The sequence below is a fragment of the Spodoptera frugiperda genome, chromosome 15, assembly GCF_023101765.2.
Source record: "Spodoptera frugiperda isolate SF20-4 chromosome 15, AGI-APGP_CSIRO_Sfru_2.0, whole genome shotgun sequence".
Lineage (NCBI taxonomy): Eukaryota > Metazoa > Arthropoda > Insecta > Lepidoptera > Noctuidae > Spodoptera > Spodoptera frugiperda.
Genome location: NC_064226.1, coordinates 13,799,854 through 13,822,752, shown reverse-complemented (window position 1 = coordinate 13,822,752; position 22,899 = coordinate 13,799,854). Strand labels below are relative to the sequence as shown.

Sequence of the window (22,899 nt, the reverse complement as noted above, 5' to 3'; positions counted from 1 at the left end):
TAGTCTTTTCATTCTTTATAATGGACGAATCTCCTCGGCTCTATAGGTAATTAGATTAATTACTTTCTTTTATAAAATAATGTTAAAGAAGAAATTCTGTTTCTAAGTTCAGTGGACCAAGGGTGCTTTATGTAAGCTCTTCTATTGAGTACGTAGTCATTAAACTAATACTTTGAATTAGTATTTTGTTCAATCTTCTCATCACAAACACAGATCAGCTATAAATTAGGTATTTTACTTGAAGAGATGAGATGAAAGAAAATCGAAGAAAGTGAGCGCGCGAGAGAGAAGAGAGAAAGAGAGAGAGAAATTGACCTTCTATTGTCTTTGTCTATAATTGTACTACCTTTATTGACATGTAACATTTATCGATAATAGTAACTTTATAATGTCCTTTGAAATATTGCGTGCGTCCTGTCAAATTAATGTGAACTAATAAAAAGTAAACTAAAAATCAATAACGCTATCACTTTTTAAACGCCTATTTCAGTACTCAATAGACAAGTATAACCGCCCAATCGATGCAGTCTAACTGTGATGCCCTTCGCTCTGCTTAGCTTTGTATCAAATTCGTTCGTCGGGCAGTAACTAGGGCAAAAATTGAGGTGGCTCGCCCGAGCGGTTGCCATGACAACGCCCCCCTTGGCTGTTGCTTCTGCCGACAGATTTTACTCTTTGCTGTGCGTAGGTATAGGATTGTTGTAGGGCACATAGACTATATAGTATAGGAGCTCCGTCGGAAGGATTTTAGAATGAAGGCTTTGTTTGAATGGAGTTTCGTTTGTGTGAATAATGCTCTTGGAGCGTGTGACCTGCCTAATTTGAAAAGGAATTTTAGATGTGAATTTACGTATATAAAAGTAGGTTCCTGACATTGTTGAATGAATAACTGAATTTATGTAGTTAAGGTAACTTTTGGTTAAAATTATATGTTTAAAATTTCAAAGCAGAAACAAACATAAGAATGAAAATACAATGACATAAAATGAGACCTATATTATTCTTCAAAGAGATAGGCAGAAATAGCATACGTTACATAATATTAATTACAAACACACAATAAAATTTAACCAACACCTCAATTATTAATTTGAAAGTGATCATTCCAAAATTTATTGGGTACCCAATTTATGGCTTAATTATATTGCCCAATGCTCAATCGGCCATGGATCTGAGAGACCCTAAACTAACAAATACCCCGAAGATATTTGATCTTGGTACACGTTAATGTTGAAAACATATTTGAACAATAATAACTTGAAGGAGAATGGTCTGCTTGATTGATCTGGTAATTGAACACCACTGTGGAGTCTAGGAGTGGGGATAGTTCACTTCGCTAGTTCAGTAATCGACAATTTTCAATGACACAAAATTTTCGTGTCTAAATTCGATCAGTTTCCAAGATGAATGCTCGCAATCTCTGGTCTTGAGGAACACTTTAATAAAATTGAAGAGTATAATTAAATGCGAATAAACATTCTATTATAACAAATGATCCTACTTTATTCTTATTTGGACGTGGGCGCATAAAGCACAAGACCCATTGACAAAAAATGCCAGGCTAAAATATTTCACAATTGGAGTCTTGATATATGGGGCAAGCATACTTTTAGAAAGTACATACATTATCGAACTATTTACGCATTCAATACAAAATATACTTGGCATTATATTATTAAAAGCCACTGTTTGCTCAACTATTTGCTTGGAAATCGATTTAGTGAGACGAAGAGAACGCGTAGCTGAATATATGCGCATTTTTTATCATTGAGTGGCGCTGAAAAGAATTTATGCAACAGAATCCTTTCGAAACTGTTCGGGAACCCTGTCTGTGTCATAGTTTGGTTCTATAGGTTTTCGACGAAAATGTTTAACGGAATTTTAGCTGTCAAGTGTAGGTGTATCGAGGGTTTAGGTTTTCAAAGGAATCGTCAAATTAAAATCTCCAAGACTTTTGTTAAAAATGTAAAATAAAAGCTTAGTAAGTTTATTTTTTATATATTTTTGCTATAATGCCTCTCACGTGTAATTAAATATCATAAAGCTTTACTTAAAAGCCAACAGTAATTCACCATGGCTTGCCCTAACAAATACCGTACCGTCCTTCCAACAATCGTAACTTTACGTGTGCAAACAGTGATACTAAACTAATATTCGCGTACCTCAACACAGTTATTTTTACTAAAACCCACATTAAATACGGGGCCATTAAAAATAACCGGTGCGGGTCGGAGCGGTCCGGAGCGGCGCGGCGGTGCGTGCGACTTGTACCGGCCCGTAGTTGTAGGCCATTCATGTCCCAAACTCCCCCCCTCCGCCCCTCATCTCCTCTCAATCCCACCCCAACACCGATAATGTTCCCAGGTAAAGCGTGTTATATAGGACAGTTTATTCAAGCTTTCAGTAATTATTTCTTGTTTTGTGAGCTTGGTTGTTTAGTTTTGAAATTTAATTGTTGTTTTTTCAACAGCATTACTTCTAAGCCATTATTACATAAAGCTACATTTGCTTTTTTGTATTAAAGCAGTATTACAGCAAATCATATTTTAAACCAACAACTTAATACCAAACTACATCTCCATTACCATTCCTACACGAGTAACTGAACCAACAAAACGAAATGGAGTTTCAATTCACACACAAAAGCAGAGTAAACCTGTTGTACATTTGTGTCATGTCCGTTTATATTCTCGGGAGCTTAGTTGTACTAAAATCGGGATGTCCGAGGAACATGGAAACGTGGAGTGACAAGAATACCCCCGCTCCCCCCCGCTTCCACCAGCTCCGACCCAACGCCTACGACTCCGACAGTGTGTTGTAATTATCGAGATAGGCCCTCAATATGTAATAGAAGTATCGGAGTGTGCTATGTATCGCGATCGCCACGGTACGTGTGTGTATCTCATGTAGTGAACAAGATACAGTTGTATTTTGCGTGCCTTATTTTTTTTAATGAAGATAATCAAATATTTAATATGACTGTGTGATTTTTAGAGCGCTTGTTTAAATAATGTGCCGTAAGATTATTGTTTTATGAAAACTTAAATTTTAGCTAAAAAGGCATGTATACACAATACATAAACTACAATTTTATTTATCCAGAATTAATTTAAATTAAACATTTCTTTTGATGTTTTGTTCTGATTGTATAAGGAATAAACGTAATTTTCACGTTTCACCTGTAACAATATAGCAAAATATAAAACTATATACATTTCAAAGCCAAGAAAATCTCTCAAGAAAATTACAAGTAACCTTCTGTTAGCCGCGAACAAATACTACACAGCATCCAATATCCCGGTCCCAATACTAAGAGTACACGAGAAACAATAGCAACTAATCTAAAAACTATTTACTGAGGAGTACGGGAGTACAGGTGCACTCCACTACCAACTTGTCTCCAAGTTATTTGACAAGTGGAGTTCAGGGCCGGACTTGTTTGAACGGTAAATGGGGTGCAATCTTTTTACTATTGTATAGTAATATACCGTACATTTCTATATATAGAAATCTATTACTGTTCGTTAGTCTCGCTAAAACTCGAGAACGGCTGGACGGATTTGGCAAATTTTGGTTTTGAACTATTTGTGGAAGTCCAGGGAAGGTTTAAAAGGTGAGAAAAACATGTATGAGGCAGTACGAAGTTTGCCGGGTCAGCTAGTTATAGATAATTTATTACTCTTATAGTGCAATTTAAAGAAATTACTGGTTCTGTGTATGATCGCTTACTGTATTTTCAATTTTATCTTTGCGTATCATCATCATATCAGCTCAAGACCACATCTGCCGGAAAGCGAGTAATAAATGTGAGTTTATGTGGGTTGTTAGATACGTGGCTGTGTCATTCCTAAAAATGTTTGAACACTAAGTTATATATGTCATGTACGTGCTCTCTACGTTGAATATGATAATATAGAGAATTATACGAAGTTGACTGCCTCGTTGGCCGAGTGGTTGCAAGTGCGACTGCCGGGCAAGGGGTCTCGGGTTCGATTCCCGGGTCGGGCGAAGTATTACTGGGCTTTTTTCGGTATTTCGAAAAATTTCTCAGTGGTAGCACGGAGTCTGGAAATGTGCCCGGTAAATGGCAATAGGCTCACCACCTATTACATGGGACTTACAACATAAATTGTGAAAAGTGGGTGTACACAGTGGCATTACGTGCCATAATGTGCACCTCTGCCTACCCCTTCGGGGATTAAAGGCGTGACGATATGCGATATACGAAGTTCATATAATACTCGTACAACGACTAAATTTTTCCATTTAACTAATTGTTCTGTGTCCAGAGGCACACCTACCTACAATTAGCCGATACGTGTTCAGATTCCTAAAGTCATACATTTTAATGAACTAAAAAAGCTTTTCTGACAAATATGTCTAATTAACAGTAATTAAAAGAGAACCAAAATTAACTTGACTTTTCACGGGGCTAATTTCTGTCATGTTTTTTCTTAATTTGGGCCCACCCACGCCGCCACGTCCCTGTACGCGGCCCTTGCTTCAGTTAACACTGTTAACAGTTTAGAAAGCGGTGGCGGACGTTTTAATTAACCCTTTCTAGTCCATGTTAGCTGGGTCGAAAGTACCCCGCCTCCTGAACCACTATTGCGTGTTTTGTTGTTGATATAGTGGCGCCCAATATTGAAGCGTTTGGGGGTTATCCGAATATTTGAACAGGTTTTAAGATTGGTACAATATTAGATACGCGGATGGATCTGTTTCGTGAGGTTCTTTTGCGCAATCATTTCATTTTGTAGCTGACGTTACAGTTTCTCTAACATTTTAAAATGTAATTAACGAACCAAAAATTTTCCATCTCCAAATATTTGTTATTAAACAAAACAAACTCCAAAATTTTTGGTTCAAACATTTTTCCACGAGTTAAAGTCAGAGGGGAAATATAAATTTGAATTCAATGATAAACTGGTTTAATCCGTCAATTCGGCGCCTGCCATGCTAGATTAGCAATGTTGATGTCGTCGAGGTGTTCCGATATTTCCCCTTTGTTGCCATCCATCTTTATCCGAAATATATTTTATTATCGTTAAGGAATAACTTATTGTTGCCTTTAGACGGTGATGTATTGTATCGTAATTGATCAAACAATATTTTGTTACATTAAATTCTAAGTATAATTTTTTTATTGTTTGGTTTGTATTTTTGGTCTTGGGTGTTGTTGTAGAATATCTAAATTGAATTTATATACTCCCTGAACTTGGACAATATACATAATTGCGTATTATACATTATCATACATTTTTTAATATAAACTAGCTTCCGCCCGCGACTCCGTCCGCGCGGATGTCGGTCTTCGCGTGGATGTTTTATTTCTCTATTTTGTGTAACTCTGACAATGACATCTTATAAATATCTATTGGACCCAAATACGGTGAGGCCCATAATAATTAAGGATTCCCTCTATTGAGCTACTGCTGTTGTACTCGCGTTCTGTAAAATAAAACTGAAAAATAAACATTTTTTTTCTACGTATTTTTCCAGGATAAAAAGTATCCTATTTTATGCCCAGGATAGTAGGTAAGCTATAATTATACCAAGTTTCATCGAAATCGAACCGTTAGTTTTCACGTAATGCCTGAACATACAGACAGACACAAAAAAAAATTAATCACATAATATATTTGGGTTTGGTATCGATCCAGTAACACCCCCTGCTATTTATTCTTTCAATATTTTCAATGTACAGAATTGACCCTTCTACAGATTTATTATAATATGAATGAATGAATGAATGAGAGTGTTATAAACGTATAAGTAGACAAATATAATCAGAAAGCTCTGAACTGCTAAGCTATCGGGAGTTATACGTGTTATTGTAAGTCAACCATAAGAGATAGACATTTGCTGTCGTGGAATATTTTTTAAACCATTTTAAGGAGAACATTTCTGTCATACATTATTTCTGTGTAGCTTTAACCAATAAGGCTGCACACGTGACGGAAGCTTAAGAAATGGAGTAAGTTCTCCTGTTTTCCCAACATTTCCCTTCACTGCTCTGCTCCTATTGATCGTAGCGTGATGAAATGTATTCTATAACCTGCCCAGGAGTATGAAGAACAATTGTACCAAGTTTCATTGAAATCTGTCGAGTGGTTTTTATTTCTATAAAGAACATACAGACAGACAGACAGACAGACAGACAGACAGACAGACAAAAAAATTTCTGATTGCATTTTTGGCGTCAGTATCGATCACTAATCACCCGCTGATAGTTATTTTGGAAATATATTTCATGTACAGAATTGACCTCTCTACAGATTTATTATAAGTATAGATAATACGTATACGTCCACATATTGTATCCATTACGCTAATTGACGTATAATATTTTTTATCAGATTTAAAACAAATTATAAAGTAATTTGACTGCGCGATCGACAAAGTACCTGAGCGATTTCCTTCTCATTACGTTTTTGTTTCCCAGCTATATATTTGTATGTGGTACTCGTAAATTGTTCCAATATATGTATATACAGGAGAAGATATATACGATATAATATATAACACAGTTCTAAACAATTTAAATAAAAATACAATATTGTGTAGACAAAACAAGCTACAAACATTATTCACGTATGGTTTCAACGACATAGCGTTAAAACTATTTCATATGACATACAATAAAAGTAAGGAATCCTCACAATTTTTATTAGTCGATTTTTGTGTCTCATATTTGATACATGCACCACTATATTAAATACTTGCCCATCTCATAACTATGTGCAAAAATGCGTTCCACAGAATCTCTCAAGTTTTCTGAACTGTTGACAGTAAACAAAGAGATAAATTCAGTGTTTTTATGTGTTTTCCTACACATTATGTATGTGTTTGTGGTTCATAGTGTGTTCCTTTTACGGTTGAGTTAAATTGAATTTCTGTTTTCACTTGGTATGCAAGTGGAAAGTTGCCAGAACTGCAGTTGATTCCTAGTAGAGGTAGTTTTGTGTTTGTGTTGTTTAAAGTGATTTCTTGGTTACGGTTTTGGAAACATTATAACGATTGCTGTAAAATATAATATACTGTAAATATATTTTCTTGTATGTGTTTGTAATTTGATTTACAAGTTCTATGAAGTAACAGACATGCCTATAGTCAAGGCTCTGCTGAGAATTAGTTATGTTTGAAATCCATTTTAACACTGATCGAGTTTAAAACCAGAAAGGATCTTTTTGTTGTCATACTAACTTAACTTGGCAGTTTAAGTAACTTTGTACATTGAATAATGAAGCAATCACTAACACTCTGCAACTAACTCGAAACTACGATAACACAGCCAAAACTCCACGTCATAATACAAAAACAACGTCGATACAGCGAAAACAGCGCTTAAAATTAATCCATAGTAGCATTAATATCAGTGGCGTAAGCGCTGCAGCGTAGCAGCGGTGTAGATTAGTGGCTTGATGCTACTTTATTGCTGGCTAATGCAAGCAATAGCGGTTGAGCTGTAAGCTTCAACTTATTGTCGTTTGAAGATGCTCGGGTTTTTCGTGAAACGTGTGTAAAATATTCCCTAAATTCTATACATAACATATTTTAGAATATAAAGCTTTGTTCATGGAATAAAAATGTAAACAATGTTTTATATTTTCATCCAATTTTTATGCAGCAGCGTGAATGATCAATAAAGCTTTCAACGGACTGTTTGGTTATCTTATGTACATCGTAAAATTGCATTATGTACACGTTGTATTATTTATAGCAACATATTTTATGTTAGATACATTTTTCTCTTTGTTTGTAGTCTAAATTCTAGTCAAAGAAAGACGTTAGACACATTATCGGTTCATCCAACGGGTTGCTTGTATTTTTATGATACATTCGAAAGGCATTAACAATCTCATTCAGGGTTGAAGTCTATTTAACCATCACGTAGGTATCGTTTATTGAATTTTTATGATCACTGTGATCAATTTCAATATTTCTACACTTTGGAACGAACAAACTAGCGTCACTAAAGGACTGATAATTTTTTTTTTACGTTGAAATGTCAGTCTGATCTTATTTTTCTTTATTGAAATGTATGTTTTTGACTTTCAATTGAGTTTAATAACAAAATTCTAACATTATGTATCAACAACCTTAACACGTTAATCGCCACGTCGGTCTCTGGTGACCGACGCTTAGCGGAGGATTTACCTTCAATAGTCTTCTTTCGGTAGTTAATGCTTTATCATTATCATTACAGCTACAACCTTCTTTCACCCAAATCAGCAGTAGAATATACATAGAATAATATACATAGAATAATGTACATAGATTTTATGACATAATGCATTCGACAGTGACTGACTGGTGGCGACGTGCACTGTCTTATCGAAGCTATGTCAGATTGGCTTAGATTAGGGGCTCGGGGCTTGGCCTCTAACATTGTTATTTGGTCTAAGGATTTGAGGTCACTGTACCGTATTGTTTGTACATTGTATATGTATACAGGTTGTATATCTATCCTTTATGCTATACTGTAAGGGCCTTTGGTTAAACTGGATTAAATTATTGTACTTTTCTTTAATTAATATGATGGATGCAAGGGTACGGGTTACCGGGACTTGAAAAGCAGGAATAGGAACATGGTGGTTTTTAGTTAGTAAGAGTCTCCTCTGTCCGATACTTCCTCTTGCTTCGCCCAAGGAGGGAAAAGTCGTAGGATGATTTTACCCCCTCTAAGAAAAGGGATAATAGGTGATCTGTAGTTTCTTTCTGCCTATTCCCATGGAACCATAGCGTGAGTTTATGTATGTTTCGTTTATACATATGGCAAACTTTCAAGTAAATGTTGTATTAATAGTAAATAAAAATGATTGTAGTAGTTATTGGCTTGGTTAGTTTTAATCGATTAGTTTTTTATTTTTTGTTCATCCGACGATGTTTTTTTATGTTAGTGCTCCTCTATTGTTAACGCTTCAGTACTTCGTTGAGGTATAAAAATATTGAACTATTAATAAATATAGGATTGACCTTCTCCGAGAAATCTAGCATAGAACCTATTTATTAGCTTTTATTTTCTAGATTCTAGAACTTTCCGATACATATTGGAAAGCAATACAACCAGTTATGATTTTATAGTGATATTTATATAAGTGGTATATAAGTTTTCTATCTTAGTAAAATCTTGTATTATTTTCACATTTGCCGTGAAACAATCACTTTGGTTAAATTATTTGAAGTAGGTTTAAACAAAGTGAAACCTAATATTAGGAAAAATTTAAGCTTATTTATTTTGTAGAATTCATTGATTTCATATTCCTTTATACATATACAGAAAACGTTTGCATTTATAAAATTAGTAAGTACATTTAAAGCACATTACGTATTTTACGATATTGAATCGTACTGATATGTAGATTTACGAGCTAAAATCAAATATCAAAGTTATGAGCTGACTGTCTGCTCATCAAGTTTCCAATCGCCTCGCAATATAAGAGTCTCTTCGCTCAATGAACTTCATGTGTGCATCTCAAGTATTGGCGAGAGAGGGTCCATAAGAGCTATGACATAAGAGCTCTTTTAGATGAGCACCACTTTTATTGTGATGGCTACTATCGTTCTACCTAATCGACCAGTGTCTTTCCTCACATTTCACTAAATTCTATTGATATCTTGAATTATTCGGTTCCCTCTATTGTTAAGCTACTTATACTCTATTCTCATACTTACCTTACACTTGTTGGTCACTTTACCGTAAGATCTAGGTACTTACCATATCATACAAGAGGCTATATTACTCTTTGACTCGAAGGAGGATGAATAGCCCGGCTTTGACGGATGAGAAGCCTTGACCGTAATCCTATGTTGACTGACGATTCAAAGTGGCTGAGGATTCCTTTTGAACCAAATCATTTTCAACTTTGTTGAACGAACTGTTAAAGTTCAATTTTGTTAACGTTTGAATCGTTTAGAGTGTGCCAAGTAGCTTACGTGTTTGGCTTGGTAACGTTTTTCATTCTTTGGAAATAACAGAAGGGGATCTCTTTAGTTATTGTTTGTCACGTTTAAGTATAAACAGCTAGTATATTTTCTTTCGATTCGTGACAAAGTTATAAACAAAACGAGAGAGAACAAAACAAGTAACTCACGTCAGCTTACACGAATACGCGTCGCATTTACAAAGGAAAATCGTGAACTATATGAGTATTATCTACTGTACGGAGCAGTGTTACATTCCTAAGCTTTATCACTACTATTCACATACTCCGTACCATTCGCACGAGTCACTACGGACGTCTTATTACTGTCTTCAAAATTTCAAGTAATTCCAAGGGTCGGGTACAAATAAATTGCGTAGACAATGCCTTTGTTCCTGAAGGGATTAGATTACGATGATTGCCAACTGAGTTTCTAGTTACAGCCCTGTTACTAACTAGCTGTGTAATGTGATTATTTACAAAATAATGAGTTTTCGCGCGTAATTGATGTTTGACAGGAGGCCATCTTGGTTTTTTTCGCGCTTAAAATGCGTGAGTGACATGTGGTGGGATGTGTTTTTGACGAGTTGTTTGTGAAGAGTGAATAGATAAAAAGGTATTTTTTGTGAATGGAAGTCACGTAATACGAGTTGTGAGCCTTGAATCATACATACAAACCCAACCTACACAAAACCTAGAACAGGAAAAAATATAAGAAACACACAACAAAACGTAACAAAACATAACATTAGTATCAAGTTATGTGGTATCAAAGAGTTCCACGTTTCCATGTCACAGGTATATTAACATATTTACCTTCGCATTTATGAAATTATTTTAAAAATTCCCTCCGACGTTGACATTTATATTGGCGGGAGTGTACTTAGCACCACTCTGTCAGTTGCCAACCCCAACAAACTTGGCAATTGAATAATAAAATGCGTAATACAATATACGGCGGAGCGTAAAAAGTGAATTTGGCGCTCCGTATACGAAAATATAAAGCGGGTCGATGGTACACCGAGTTGCTATTTTTTTCCGTTAAAATGTAACGTGCAAAATGTGTGGGTGATTTGCGTGGGAATGTGTGTTTATGTTATAAAATAAAATTATGATGTGATCTAGATATCATTAAATTGTAGAGTGAATGAAGAATGTATAACATTGACATGCTTATAGTTGGTTTTCCAGTGCATTAAGTATATTCAGTACAAGTGAACATATCCGTAGAAAGATTGTAAAGTACCATAGCTGCTCAGTTTAAAGCAATAAAAAAACTAATATCTATTAAGGAAATTGTAGTTATGTAAAATCATGAGATTTCGAGGTTTCACCGCTTCAGATAATGTATTTTCAATCACTTACACCAAACATTAATCAAAATTAATCACTATCAAAGACTTTGAAACAAAAGACAACTATCTAAAATTCATAAATCAAAATCTAATCTGCCGCCACAAGATGGGTGATAATATTCAAAAAGTCATAAGTACAGATAAGGGCTCTCTATAATTCAGGCAGTATTCATTCAATACGGGTGAGGTAAACCACGGCAAGTTTACGAGGGAGGCTGGTGGCGTTAAGCTCCGAATGGATTAGCTCCCGACACAACATAAGGTGGTACACAGAAAATTCACTACGAACTTCAACACAATCTTTGACGTGATCTAGAAGTGACATACATAGATGAAGCAGAGGTCGGCTTGTGTGGTTCATTGACCTTGTTTTCGTTGTGTTTAGTTATTGTTTTTATGTTGATATCATAGTGACTTCTAGTGGAACCTTTTTAGTTCAGATTTAGAGTTTATTAGTGTTTAAGTAATGTTTTTTTGTGTCATTACATTAAGCTTGTATAAAATCATAAAATAATACATAGTGAGTAAAATATTTAAACATGTATTTTCCTAATATAATTTTAGTACATAATTTGTGTACAGTAACGAAATATTTCAGTTTAGTCACTATTTTATTCAATTAAACAATTTCCTTGAAGGCATAAAAATACCAACAAGTTTAACGCATGTTACTGTCAAATATTCCAAGCAGTACATTTTAAACTTTGAGAGTGTAATTAAATAATAGTGAACCTTTTCACAATGTCTGTGGTCTGATGTTTCCCTAACCGCACGTCGCCGTCGGGTGCCACATAGAAAGAGATTTTACTTGCTTACGTGCCAGTTTTAAGCCCAAACTACGGATTTAAGTATTTGCTTAAAAACTTTTTGCTTTACCACTATCTATATTGGAACACTGTGGTCTATTGATTATACTAATTGGATTCGTTAGGTATATTGGAAACGGGATTATTGCCGCAATTTCATTGCTCTGTACCATTTATTGATTTGTGGCTATTATAATGGATATGCAACCAAATATTTGATCATATTAAATTAATGAAACGCTTTTTAAACAATGCAAAATTGGAGTTCTTACAACTAAGGCATATACTCGTATGTCACAACAAGTTCAACTGTATCAATTGAAGAGTTTTATGCACACATGCAGTTATTACAGTTTTAGTTCCTTGTATCATAATTCTGCTCATTCTTACTATTCCAATTTACTTTCGACTTTGGCAGAATAGTCGACGCCGGCTCAATTTGCCATTAACAAAAAATAAAACCATTTTTTAAAACATAGTTTTAATTACAATATTTTTCATATACTATATTATAAATGCTTTTAATTTGTTCACAAAAAGTATAAAAATTAATTGAGCTATCAATGAAACATGTAACTATTCAATTGTGCTTTTGTTTTAATTTTGCTCTTTGTTCCCATTATGTGTAGTTGATTTATTTTATTGCACCAATTATCTTGTGAATTATTATACAGTGTGAACTGTGTGTTTTCCGTAATGAATGTTCTTTTAATTTTATCAATTATTTTTATTACTTAAATGAGATAGTGTTTATGGGGATATTTTAAACACCGAGAAAAAATGTGATTAAATGAATTTTAAACGAATAAATCTATGAAACGAAAAAGCTATTCAGTTTAACAGCCGTAATTGATTTCCGAAATAAAATTGGTCCTAGAAGTAAATCTTGATCGCTTTTAGTTCACCGACGACAAGTAAAGGGATCGCTTGAACCGAAGCAAATCCGTCCAAGTAAAGTTATGTGAGACCGAACAAGATATATACTGGTCAAAAAACTATTAGACTGTACTGAAATCCTCCCGAGACCTGCACATACCAAAGAAAAATAAATTACCTGATTTTGCGCGCAACGAAGCACTTACATCTATCCTTTTCTAACGCACTAATCCGGGCGTACCAGCGCGTTATACTTGTCACACTCTGGCTTTCATACATCACGTATAAGAGCATTGTAAGCCCCTAAAATGAGTGTTTATTGCTGATCCTTCGAGCCGGACTCTTGTGAGCATCTTCTGTGTTACTAAAAATGGACTTTATGTCTTTGTCGTTAGGGTCATTTTGTGGTGTTCTAGGGTTCAGGTGCGTACACAGGCTTATCCAGTCGTTATTCTCGTGGCAGATGTACGTAGTTGTTGGCCGGTGAACTATGGGGATTTGTCGAGTTTGTTGTGAAAAATTGTGGTCTGTTTTGCTCTTAATTCTTTCTCTAAGTTATTGGGGAGTTTTGTTACAGACTCTGTTGGTAGGTCACTGTATTTATTATGTCCTTGAGTTGTTGCTTCCGGATTGTTTCCTTATATGTTGAGATCAATATGAGATACAGGATTGTTTGTTCTGATAAACAAAACTTCCTCGTATGTGCTTGTATACAATTGTATTATCGGAAGTGGTAGTGTCGTGTATTGGTCGGCAATAAGGAGTATCTCGTGGAGACGAGTATTGTAGGAAGTGTCGATGTATGCTTGATAAATATTTATAGCTGCCAAGTCCTGAATATATTTACGAGAGATATTTCCATACACATGTTTCTATTCCAGTTACGAGAGGATTCACTGATATTATTGGACTTAGGTTTCAGTGTTTTCGTCCACAACGTGTGACTGATTGAAAATGTATTCTAAAACGGAGATGTTAAAGTTGAATTTACGGTAACGACACACCTCAGCTCTCATCAATAGATTTACCCTTTAGCGTATAATATTGTAAAACTGAAGCCTTACAAAGTATTCGTGTTTTCAATTCTGTTTTCATCGTATTTCTGTAAACATTCCAACTTGGAAATTTTACTCTGAGTTTATTAAATTTTGAGTTTATTTATTAAATATCCATTCATTCTTGTAAACAAACTTTTGAATAACATTTCGTTTCTTGTGATATCTAGTAATATCATCATATACGTTATTATATTTCGTGTCTCTATTATTTAGACTAACTTATCTTTCATTTATATTCCATTCCCTATTCGTTTATCAAATTTAATATTCGTTTATTCATCAGTTACCTACTTCTTAGAATAATAACTTTTAAAATGAATGCTTTTTCTTTCTTTATTTCTTTAATCCCTTTTAATTCATAATTCCTATCATCATAAGTCCATTTTCCTTTTCATTTTGGACTTTACCACCATACCTTAAGGTCTTCATTAGAATCTCCATAATAACGATCAATCTTTTACTCATAAAATATTTATTTTAAAATCCGCAGTATCGGAGCAAGGTCCTCACGAGAAGCGGTTGCTGAACGCTTTGCTCGCAAACTACAACACCCTGGAACGGCCAGTGGCCAATGAGAGCGAGCCGCTGGAAGTCAGGTTCGGCCTCACGCTGCAGCAGATCATTGATGTGGTGAGTCCATTTGATATACGAGGGCTTCTGCTGTGTTGAGGAGTAGCTTCTAGACTTCTAGAGGAATAAGATTTTAGGGATAAAGGAATATTCTGTTGTATGGATGAGATCTATTTTAAGTCTAGCATTGGGCTATACAGTGCTGTGTTAGATATACATATTAAGAGCACGTGTCTTTATATCGAGTGAGATTTAAGATGAATGAAAAAACTAAACTAAAATTGCATTATTATTAGTGGACGAAAAATGATAATTAACACGTTAACCGCCACGTAGGTCACCGCGGTGACCTACGATATTGGAGGATTTGCCTTCAACAGTTTTCTGATGGCAGTTAAAGGCTTAAGCAATATAAACCATGATTAATAAGTAATTGTGTTGTCGTTTGTATAGGGAATACAAAAAAAAGTATCAAGTTGCCACTATGATAGATATATCAGTGAACAAAATACATAGTAGGTGAAACCTTGAGATTAGTGGATCAAATTAACATATTCAGTAATGAAATCTTTATAAAAAGTGAGAAAATGTAACACCAAAGCACAGTGGTTGAATAAAAATATAAAGATAGCTTCACAAGTCTTAAATAAATGCAGAAGCATGAAGCTTCTTTATAGTAAAACCAAAGTCGATAGTCCACTTAGTTTTTATATAGAACCGATATTTTTCTCTGGAATAGGGCTTTTATGCGGGGATTAAAGTGTCGCAGGGATTTCCATCGGGCGCGTCGGATGGGTGGTGACAGTTTGCGGTACCGGTCCGATTAGCGACGTAATGGGTGACCGTGTCAAAGTGATGGCTGTGAATCACCTGTTTTTGTATTTTTATGGGTTTCTGAATAAAGAATCAAGGGAAATGTTGTTTAAGGCTTGATTTATAATGTGACGTTTAAATTTGTAAGGAACGTATTAAATATCAGTTCAGTTCAACAGTCAGACCAGAGAGAGATATTATTGAAATACTTATAATTATTATTATTCAATAAAATAAAATTTAAGTTCTATTTCCACCTGGGTAAAGTGGAAATAGAAGTTAAATTTTACCAGTAGAGAAAAATAGTCCAAACTTACATTAAGGGCAATGTTTACTCGAACACGTGCAAAAGGGATGTTTGAGTAGGCACGATCTTCTATGTGCAAACTACGTGCAAATATTAAATCGAGTTAGAAACTTCACAAGTTTCATCCATGTAATCCTCAACACAACGGAAGCTTACATAATTGATGTTACCTAACCCTTATTTTTAGTACTTAGTAACTAATTTTAAGTTAAATTTGGAGAAGCCATTTTTAGGTGGCCATAATTTCCCTGTGGTCCCCAACATCATGTTTCGAAACATGTCAAGCAAGAAATTGTTGCAAAAATACTCGTATTTGTTAGAAAAATATTCCAGTGAATAAAGAAGCGGTGTTCTCGTCTACAAAAACAATATAAAGCCAACCGCCGCTATTTGTGTAAATTCAAAGTTTTCAAAAGCATAATATTATAATACATTTGCAAATTTTAGATAAATAATAATATTTCCCATTGTTTCAATATGCTGAATTGTAAGTGGGCGGAATGTTATATTGAATTTGTTAGGCGAAACTTACTTGTCGGGGATTTATGTTTAGTTAATTTCGGTTTTTCAATTTACATTTAGGTAAATGTTATAAAAAGCCGAGTTAATAAAACTCAAGGAACAAATTGTTAACCTATATCAAGAACTAACTTACTTTAAAGCGTATTCATAGACATTATCAAGACAAAACATTTCCTTCACCGGCCATACCCATTAGTGCTTAAGCGGCTAATAATGGCTAAGTGTAGTGGCCCCATGATGACGTCACAAGCACTTATAGCCGATTATCTTATTAGTAAGGAGACCATGTAATCGGATACTTGTTTTAGGTCAATTTCTAAAGCTAATTATCAATAACGACCAACCAATATCACCGGCGTCATAATGTAGAGAGCACTTTCATTTTACGTGGAGACTAAAATTAGATGGGTGTCACAATTTTGGATTGTTTGTCAAGAAATTGTTGTAATAAAACATTATATGCTATTAAGGTAGATTGGTTAAGGTGAGGTCGTTTGTTTTAGTGAATTATGTTGTTTAGGTGTTGTAAACAACTGGATCTTTACTATGTAAGTGGAGACTGGTTTTTTAATCGGGGTAAAAATCATCCGATCACTTCTCCCGCTTTGGACGAGGCGAGAAAGAGAGTAAGACTAAGTCTACTTTTCAAGCCGGAGCCTTGGTAAACCAGCTAAGTAGTCCGCAGCTCCGGAAAATCGTGGATATGTATTTGTACCTACGTTTGTTTAATGAAAGAGTAGAAGTTCAGTCACGAATGAGTATTGGAGATAATTTTTGAGGAAATTTCCCAATTTTTGGCACAACAGTAACAGTCAAAACTTGAAAGCTACGAACATGGTTTCGTTGTAGCTGGAGTACTAAAAACTGTAGTTTGACCTCTCCGATTACCAAGGATATGTAGCTAGCCGCCATGTTTGTTTCACCCGGTATTTAAACCCGGACTCAAAAACTTTGATCCACGGGCCACGTCGAAACATCAAAGCTTTCGATGTTTCAATGCACTTTTTCCTATCGAGATGTGTTTTTTTATGCAAAAGAGAATACGTAAAGAAGAAAAACTCGGATTTATCATACATGCGTTTGCTTTTAGACTTTTGAATAGCAAAAGAAGAGTTGAATATTTATGTTTGCGAACGGAAATGTTGAATATGTTCATAAATATCTCTGTCTGTCTGTTTTGTTTCTGTTCGCACGTTTGAAATGATTATTAAATTTTTTAGAGACGTGATTTTTCTCAAACGTTTAAAAGTGTCCTACTTTTATTTGCAAGTTTCTCTTGTTGTTGAAAAAGCGTTTACAATCACAGGGTTTTTAATCAGATTTCCGGGTTATCTCTACCTAATTTGTATATGGGAGTTATGCGCCCATTATCATCATCAGTCTATTCTCGTCCACTGCTGGACATAGGCGTCTCTAGTGACACGCCACTGAGCTCGATCTGATCTCTCTACACATCCAACAACTATCAGCCATCGTGCGGATATCGTCACTCCACCTAGCTGGAGGTGATATGCGACACTTGCCTAGACGCTGTCTCCACTCTAGAACAAGTTTACCCCAACGGTCATCGGTTCTTCGACAAATATAACTGGCCCACTGCCACTTCAGCTTGCTAATCCTTTGAGCTACGTCGGTAACTTTAGTTCTCTGTCGTTCTATGTCGGTGAAAATTGACCCTTTGTCTTCAGGCAAAAAGAGGCGTGTTATCTTGTTAAGTTTAAGTTCTACAAAATTAACTATGGGATCGTCTTTAATTTACTTTACAAAGATTATAGTCTAGAGAAAGTTTCAGTGCAAGTTTCAAGGCAGGCTGTTTATCTGAGCTGCTTAGAACAACCACAGTTGATTAACCTGCCTTCGAGGCAAACAAAGTTATAACCAACCTCTTTGTCTCGCAAACTGATAATGTTTCTTTGTTTTATTACGGAACGAATAAAAGGTAGGACTGTTAATCTTATTACGTTCATTTGTGTACTTTATTTTCTTTGTGGTAAGGTTTACTTTCGTTTTTCTGAGGTTTAAGTATAAGGGTCAGTGTACTTGTAACTTCTTTTATTTATTGCAAAGGTGTATTTTGTTTGTGGTGTTGTTTGCGCAAGGTAAAATGTAAGAAGACTTTAAGTAATGTCATCGAGTCTGAAAATATGAATACACTTAATATGTACTTTATTATAGTACATTTAAAACGCAATTTTCATTGCGTGGGAGAGCGTCTAAGATGTCCACTCACATTAAATACTTTAATCAAGTTATAGCGGCATCGCTGTCTTATTAGGAAGAATTAACAAAAATCAACCATACTTAGTATGAAAGGGAAAATAGTACTTGGGTTTTGTGATAGTGTATTAAAATTATAGAGGAATTTCACTGTATTTAGTATATTAATACATGATCATTGAGCATATTTGTACAAAATTAATGTAATATTCATATGGTCAATATATCGACAGTAATTTGAATGTTAAATTCATAAATGTGTATAAATTACAATAAATTAATATTAATCTGGAATGTTCGGTTTTCAACAACATTCACTTCATTACATAACAATAATGTATTTGTGATCTATAAATAAATACAATACATAATTAATTTATATGGAACAGTTATTCATTTATTTGACAACAGATAATAAAATGTAATCTAGGGCAAATAAATTAATATTAGATTTTATTAAAGTGATTTGTTATTTATTGTTTTTATTTTACATAATATGTTTATTTATACATATAAATAAACATAAAATACCTACATAGGTACTTACCAAATATTGTTAGACTTTTACGGATTGTCATAAATTATTTCGAATATCTAATACTAATATCTCCTTGCACCCTTGCTTGCAGGTTATTTTCTCTGTACCACCCAAGGGTCAGACAGGCAGAAAATGCCAACGGCATTATGTCCACCCATGTATTTCTGTACATGAAGCTTTTAAATAAATATCTACTTTGAGATATGGAAATCTCTGCAGTATATATGCCTTTATTGTATTTAAAATTGCTATATTGAACAGTTATGTATAATTAATATAGACAATTATTACCCTTAAAAAATGAATGAATTAAACGCCTTTTGTCCCCGAAGGGGTAGGCAGAGGTACACATTACGACACGTAATGCCACTGTACAATATACACTCACTTATGTTATAAGTCATGGGACTTATTAAATACATGGATAATAGGGGGTGAGCCTATTGCAATATACACACCAATATTCAACAAATACAAAATGAAAAATCCACGCACAAGATTCTACCAACAATGATAGTCCAAAAAATAAAATATACATTGAACAAAATAGGCTGTTTGGTGCGGAAATTGAAACTGTCTGGACATATCGTTGTGACGGACGGACAGACGGACAGACGGTACTCTTCTTTGTAGGGAATGTACTCGCGTCCCTTGCAGGGGACGGGGATAATAGAGGGATGGTTTCAGAGGTAATTTTTTACAAACAGTTTTATTTAAATTGTATAAACTTGGTATTTGCCGTAAGGGTAGGCAGTGCATATATTGTATATTCCTATAAAATCAATTTCTTGTCGCCAATTTGAAATTCTATCGGGTATTCTATTGGTCTAGTGGGTGTTCAAAATTATGATACTATTTTGAGTATCGAAAAATCCAATCTGTCAATTCTGTTACATTTTAGAGGTTTGTAGGTACCTAAATAAGCTACTATGACTATAACGAGTATACGATGGTAGCATAACTATAATACAGAATACATCTTAAATTTATCTTCTAGGAAAGGTAGAGATAGCATCTGCGATTCTTACTAATACATATTTTTAAAACAAAGGAATTGCATTTCTCGGTAGAAGAGTATCTTAGTTTGTTTTTATTATATTATGCATTATAACATTATAATTGTGTACATATTTATTCGGCCATTTTTTAATCACGTATATGTCATTCCTCGCAAGACCTAACCATAACCCACAATAAACTCAAAATACAAGAAAAGAATTCCAAAACTCGCGTATCAACTTTAAGGGAAAAAATACGCTGAGAAAAAAACCGCTGCAGCGCTGAAGGACAAAAGTGTAAAGCGCCGTCGGCAACACAAGTTCGCATGGAGTCTTTGCAGCGGCCCTTGTCGAGTTAAGAGCTGTATTGAATAATTTTGTAACTCCATATTGTGAAGCGTTGCGGTGTTACGAGTGAGTTCTTCAAGAATTTTCCTTTTGAAGAATGTAAATATGCGTGTGTTTTTCGTAAAGTAAGAAGTAAACTAAGTGCTATGTTATATAAAATTAGTGTTGGAAGTAAAAAGATTGTGATAATTAAGTTGGTCCTTTGATCCTGACTAAGCAGAAAGGACCAAGTTGTTATGAAGTTTTTAGTCATTACTAGCTTTTGCCCGCGACTTCGTTCGCGTGGAATAGTGACTTCCGGCAAATTTTTGGTTTTAACCACATAGTTCCCGATCTCGCGGGATCTCTTCAAAAATGAGATGTGGAAGATATTCCAGGGAACTCTTCAAAAATCAACATAATGAGCTCTGCGTTTGAATTTAATAGATGTATACTCACTTAGGGCATTGAAAAAATAGTTTAAAAACGGACTTAAACTAACTTAAAACTAAAGAAAGCTACGAATTACGAATTTATAACAATTAAAAAAGAAACTATATTACAACCTATCCTCTATGCTATAATAACCAAGCTTAAACTAAATAATTTAAAAGAAACGACTTAAATCTAATCTAATTAATTTATAAATTAGACTTACAATTTTATTAAAAAAACGAACTACAGTAACTACTAATAATCGATATCAAACTAAACCTACGTTAAATAGTTTAACCAAAAAACCAGGAAAACCCAACAAATAAACTTATTAATTGACAAATACAACGAAACCAATTTAGAATATACGAAACAGCAGGACCACTACAGACAAATAATATAATCATACGACTGATAATACACTTTTTCTACGATAGTACCGAAGCGCTCGGCCGATACCCAACCAAATGAATGTAACGAAACCATAGCGCGATCTATTTCGATCCCAACGCCATCTATCGAGGATAAAGACAACTTGGATTATTTATTTATACTCCGTTCGGGCATTTTCTTTGTACTAAAAGTTTAATTATATTGATATTATTTTTTTCATACCTTTTTACTATTTATTTACTTTTTTTCGATGAATTAAAACAATAACATGAACCGAAGTCGTGTAACGATCGACATAGAATTATCTATACTCCGTTAGAGCATTTTCTTTGTACTAAATGTTTTATTATATTGATATTATTTTTTTCATACCTTTTTACTATTTATTTACTTTTTTCGATGAATTAAAACAATAACATGAACCGAAGTCGTGTAACGATCGACATAGAATTATTTATAAATAATTTATTTCTTATTTTTATTTTTTGATTTTTGAAATAAAAATATATCTATGTCCTTTCTAAGGTTCTAAACTATATCTGTACCAAATTTCAACCAAATCCGTCAAATAGTTGCGGAGATTAATGGTATAAGCATAGAATGTTCGACGTGATTCTTTAATTTGACATAACTTTTTTATTTATGAACCGATTGACATGAAACAAACACTAAATGTAAATTTAAGCATCCCACAATATATTCGTGAAAACCGCATCCAACTCGGATCAGCCGTTTCTGAGATTAGCGCGCACAGACGAACAGACAAACAGACAAACAGACAAAAAAAAAGTTAATTACATTTTTGGGTTCGACATCGACATAACAATAACCCCTGCTATTTTTTTTATTTTTATTTTCAATGTACAGACAGCACTTTTCTACGATTTTATTATATGTATAGATATAGTCAAACTAAATTAACTATTATGTTTTTCGGCTTACTCACGTAAGTATTTGACGAGGAACTGGAGTAGTTTTAATTCTAGAGACTCATATTGAGCAGCATTCCCTTTAGATGTAATAAAAACATACTCAATCAAATCTATTAGACGATTTTACAATTACTATTTTTGGTATACCTATTGATTTTCTTATTGAAACTACAATCAATATACGATAAAATTACAAACTGACAAACATGCATATTAATTTCAAAGAAAACGCAGCAACATTTAAAATTACATTTTATTTTCCTTTAAACGTTATTTATATACAATTTCCCACATTTGCTGGTAATGGAATACAACTACATTTATCATACAGTCGAGTCTAGATAGTAGAAGAAGTGCTAAGTACCAAGGGACAGTCGAGTTACTACGTCATAAAGTATGCCAGTCCCACAACAGTTTATGTTTACATTTTTCTTACCAGACGTTCTCAAAAGTGATTTAGAGTGGTTCTAGAATTCATAGTCTCGTGTTTGTTGTGTATATTTAGAAGTAATGTAGTAGTTATACGTGTACGATGATTAGTATGAGAATTTGGTTATTGGGATAGAATAATACTGTCAAACTAAAAATCACGTACATTAATAGAGAAAAGCTTTACTAGTTTCGAGTCACAGAGGGACTTTTCATCATGAGCAGCGTGCACAGATGCGGCGACTGTCACGCAGCCTACTGTATGCTGACGTGATTTTTATTTAATTTAGTATGTCTCACAGTAGTTATAACAAACATATTTAATCTATTTCTTAGAATTATTATAATTACCTCAAAATGGGAAGTAATCAACAATACATCACATATACTCCTTTAG

General features: G+C 34.2%; 2 protein-coding genes and 1 long non-coding RNA gene across 7 annotated transcripts in view; 2 read left to right on the top strand and 1 right to left on the bottom strand.

The window, feature by feature from the left end:
• Positions 1–22,044, bottom strand: part of LOC126911462 (uncharacterized) — a 49,701-nt gene extending 27,657 nt beyond the window's left edge. Inside the window, exon 1 of the long non-coding RNA XR_007705999.1 lies at positions 21,028–22,044. This is a non-coding gene — a long non-coding RNA (uncharacterized LOC126911462). The remainder of the gene's footprint in view (positions 1–21,027) is intronic.
• Positions 1–22,899, top strand: part of LOC118270005 (uncharacterized) — a 226,449-nt gene that overhangs the window by 3,566 nt on the left and 199,984 nt on the right. The gene's annotated exons all lie outside the window — the stretch shown is intronic.
• LOC118271171 (neuronal acetylcholine receptor subunit alpha-7) overlaps positions 1–22,899 on the top strand; it is a 100,637-nt gene that overhangs the window by 47,461 nt on the left and 30,277 nt on the right. For all 5 annotated transcript variants that reach the window (XM_050698623.1, XM_050698621.1, XM_050698625.1 and 2 more), the window contains exon 2: positions 14,512–14,651. In XM_050698623.1, the coding sequence (XP_050554580.1) occupies positions 14,512–14,651 (140 nt within the window). The remainder of the gene's footprint in view (positions 1–14,511; positions 14,652–22,899) is intronic.